The following is a 4,004-nucleotide window of genomic DNA, read 5'->3' on the forward strand; positions in this document are numbered from 1 at the left end:
CCCAGAAAAAATAATATTTTTTAAAGGAAACAACAAGAGCTGTCGCGCTCCAATGTATGTAGCGATTCTTGCCGTGCAAATATTTGCGAGCAGGCGGATAGCAAGCGCGCCCGCTAGGATTACCGCGCGAATGAGAATTCTGTCCGACAGGGTGGGAAGAGGGGGGGGGGGGCTTTTGGACAAGAGTGAACAAACAGGACCCTCGGAACAAGTTGCGGATGATAGGCAAACGGGGAGAGATTGCAGTTGTGCCTGCAGCGGCGAGTTGCAAAAAAGAGGTCATTTATTGAAACATTTTTATTTTTGTTTCAAATTTTTGTGTTTTTTTGCTTGCACTCACCTTTTGGGAGGAAGCCGGCCTGGATGAGCCTGGCCTCCATGCAGAGGCGCGGCGCGAGCAGCAGCAGGGCGACGACGATGTGCAGGAAGGGCGCGGTGGGCCCGCCGTGCAGCCAGAGCACGCGCAGCGGGTGCGGCGCCAGGCCCTGGCAGTGGCTCGCGGCCACGAGCGCCACGGGCTCGCTGGAGCACGCCGCCAGCTCGTGGCCCAGCTTGACGCCGTCGTTGGCCAGGTTGCCGACGCGCAGCAGCGCCGAGGCCAGGAAGAAGGGCAGCAGCACGACAGCCGCCACCGTCAGCCCGCCCACGGCGTGCACCTCGGAGCGCGGCGGCGGCGCCAGCACGGGCCACGGCAGCGACACAAAGCCTGCCACAGGGAGGGCACATTCATATAAATTACAAAAAATACACTAATTTAAAAAAAATATACATTTTTGAAAAATCTTTAAGTTTTTTAAAAAGTTGATATTTTTGAAATTACGAATTTTTTTTTACAATTTGTGTTGCGCTTTTTGTTCCCTCCTCAAGAAAAGAATTCGCAAAGAGATATTTTTTTTCTTTTGGACGACGCGGTTTTGAGTAACAGCCCTAAAAGAGCTTATGACAGTGTAGAGAACGGGAATAAGAGGAATGTGACTTCGGCAGGCGCGCCTCCGCGAGCGGGTTCGGATTGCTCTGTAATATAACTCCACTTCTGCTTCAGGCTGAGCAATGTCCCCCCCACTAACTTTGTCCTGCCGATTGCCTCGCCAGCAGACGTCAAGACCCTTCTATCTCTTTCTATCTCTCTCCCTCGTTCTCTCCTTCCTCACTCGAAATCCCAATTGAGATTCCCCCCCAGCGCCTCCGGGTAAAAACTTTTTAATTCATAATCCTGAGCGTCGAGGAGGCCTGGAGAAGTGTCCGAGTAAGCGGCGGGGTTTGGAGCCTTGTGAGCATTTGAAAACACGCAGAGCAAAACTCCCCGGGGAAGTCCACTCTGCATGAATCTGACGCTTTGCGGCCCTTCCCCCCCCCCGCCCCCTCCCCAAATTTTCACATTACAAAGTGCATTACTAAACGCTGTGCCGTGTGTATGTACTCTATCCTCTAATCATTTATACCACACAATAGTCAGTATTTTTGCATTTGCATGAAAAGGAAAAAGGGGATGGGGTAGGGGTGAAATAGGTTGATGGGATTATGCGCTTCTGATAATAATTCGCACGGGTAAAAGCGGGTTAGCGTAAAGCCCTTGTTAAACTCATGTATTTAAAATGCTTGTTCATTGGCAGGGCGCTGCTCTGTTCGTGTTTCGATGGGGGTGGGGGGAACTGACAGACACTGCAGCGCACATGATAACTAAAAACAAAAAAAGGAAAAATAAACCGACGGCTGTCAGCCCGCTAGTCGGCTGCAGCTAGACACTCTCCCCCGCCCTTCCCCCCTGACCGTCACTCTCCGCACGGTGATGGGCACGCCGTGCACGCCGTGTTTAACATTCACATGTCATTGCATGCGCCCGCCTGCCCCACGCACCACCAGCCGAAACATGAGAAATGGATTTGCACGCTTTTAGTCGCTTTTAGTTGTACAGCATGGTTTGGTTGTAACGAACTCGTGTCTCCTGTCTCGATTGTATCGTTTTCGGTGCGCGCGACCCTTTTTCAGTCACTCCCTCAAAGAGAGATGCCTCCTTTTTGGGAAAAATCCATCTCATCAAATAAACTTGAAAAGATAACATTTTATTAAAGTTTTCCCCATTTTAAAACGACCATCTCAAATTGTAAGGGACCGTTTGGTTTAATTACTTTGCGGTTGGTGGAAGTTTTGCTGCACTAGAAACGCAAGTGTGGTCTTTCGACATGAAATACACGAAAAGGAAATTGATTAGCTATAAGTTGAACCAATAGCAATAACAGCTAAATACGGGAAACTATTATTTACTTCTATAGCTATGTAACATAAGAGTATTTGTTTAGCTACTTAGCTAAATTTTTAGCTAAATAGCATAGTTATCCAGATAAACTTTTAGCCACACAACTAAATTTTTAGCTACATAGCTAAATAACTTGCTTACCGAGGAAGCGCCTGGCGGCCTGCAGCGCCACGTAGGTCTGCAACGCGGTGGCGATGACGCCGTACCAGACGGACCAGAGGCTGTTGACATGCGTGCGCAGGCAGCGCCGGGCTCGCACCTTGGCGCCGCCGGGCATGCTGGGGCCTGGAGCGCCTGGAAGGCAAAAGAAACTGTTTTTATTAAGCCTGAAAGTACTTGACATTTTTTTCAGTAGAAAACAGTAAGGAAAAGCTTGATTCTGCTCGGCAAACACGTCCCCATGCCGTATCTCTCCACACGTGGTGGCAAAGTAGAACAAGACGCTGTCCTCTTAAATATATTTTTCAAAACATGCTGAATATTGGAAGAAAATTTGCAAGTTACTGGCTTCTGCTTGAAGAAAAATTAAAAGGATATGCCACATTCACATGCCTGTACTTAATTTTAAAAACCTGATCAACCTCATCATTAATTCCTAAGAGGTGGGAGCGACTGAAAATAAAAATTCTTTTGGTGTTTTATATTTATGCGATGATGCATGTTTGAACATTCACTGATATAACTTTCAAAATAAGTATTTTTGGATATTCGAAAGCGTTCGGCCTCTGTGACTCCTGCCGCGATCCCCTGCAGTTTAATGAATGTGACCCAAACGCCCTAAACGTAGCTTACTGCGTCAAATCCCCCTCCTAACGCTTCGGTCCGGGCGGTTTGAATAGCGCGCCAGGTGAGTGAGATGAGAAGACTGGTCCGGCGCGCGCTCCTAGCGGCTAGCAGGAGAACTACACTAGTCCCCCCCCCCCCACCTTCCCTAAAACCCTCTCTTCTCTCCCCGGCGCAGCCTGCGAATAATCGTTATTTTTTGTTTTGGCAGTCGTCATTTATCTTGCTTGTTTCTCGTAATTCAAACTTAATTTAAGTCCAAAGCACCCTCATTCGTCTGCAGGGCAATTCATGAGTCGTCGATACGATGCCTCGGCAAACGTCGTGAAAGTCAAACCAAGTTACTACCAGAACAAGGACGGCACAGGCGGGACACGAGTGCTGGTAAGGTTAGTTCAGGACATATCAACATCAACCAATGTCAACAAACAAGAAGTACTAGGTTGTTAACTATGAGACAGACATTCCAGTATGTTAATAGGTTAGGATTATGGTATCATGGGTAAAATAAAAATGTGGTTTTGAAATCACCTTCACAAATTGTGTTCTCCAATTCAATGTTAGTAACTGATGAAAAATGTTTGTTCTGAATGAGATGTGTGGGGAGCCGGGGAACAGCTGCCCTTGGTTGGGCTCTATCCGAAGATGACATTAAAGTGTTACAGCCTCTTGTACGGGGCAAGGAAGGCAACGGGAAGTAAGAGTGGCTTGGCTAAGTAGGAGTACGGTTAAAGAACATAGAAATCAAAATTATTCATGCATTGGAAGTGGCCATTCAAGAACTGAATATGACACGTAAATTTGACTTTCAATCCATTTACACATTATTTTTAGACCTTTAGTGCTTGATTCCAGGAGTACGGTCTGTTAGATTGACTTCAAATTTCTTGTAGAATTAGTTTGTCGTAAGAACCTCACCGTAAAATTCTACTTTTAAAATTGGAGGCCACTGTCCAAATAAAAA

At 47.0% G+C, this 4,004-nt stretch overlaps 2 protein-coding genes across 4 annotated transcripts in view; one reads left to right on the forward strand and one right to left on the reverse strand.

Annotated features, from left to right (window-relative positions):
* Positions 1-4,004, reverse strand: part of LOC113208578 (protein tincar) — a 145,006-nt gene that overhangs the window by 46,529 nt on the left and 94,473 nt on the right. The window contains exons 3-4 of the mRNA XM_052265110.1: positions 2,399-2,551; positions 341-706 (exon numbers count right to left, since the gene is read on the reverse strand). Coding sequence (XP_052121070.1) covers positions 341-706; positions 2,399-2,534 — 502 coding nt within the window. The 5' untranslated portion in view covers positions 2,535-2,551. The remainder of the gene's footprint in view (positions 1-340; positions 707-2,398; positions 2,552-4,004) is intronic.
* LOC113208569 (oocyte zinc finger protein XlCOF6-like) overlaps positions 1-4,004 on the forward strand; it is a 45,690-nt gene that overhangs the window by 39,499 nt on the left and 2,187 nt on the right. Inside the window, exon 1 of one of the 3 annotated variants that reach the window (XM_026425619.2) lies at positions 3,222-3,429. The exons of 1 other annotated variant lie outside the window; for it this stretch is intronic. The gene's annotated coding sequence lies outside the window, so the exon portion shown is untranslated. Of the gene's footprint in view, positions 1-3,221; positions 3,430-4,004 lie in introns of those variants that run through there. One more of the 3 variants, XM_052265190.1, reaches the window with a different exon arrangement.

The sequence above is a fragment of the Frankliniella occidentalis genome, unplaced genomic scaffold (assembly GCF_000697945.3).
Source record: "Frankliniella occidentalis isolate FOCC.00 unplaced genomic scaffold, Focc_3.1 Scaffold24, whole genome shotgun sequence".
Classification (NCBI taxonomy): Eukaryota; Metazoa; Arthropoda; class Insecta; order Thysanoptera; family Thripidae; genus Frankliniella; species Frankliniella occidentalis.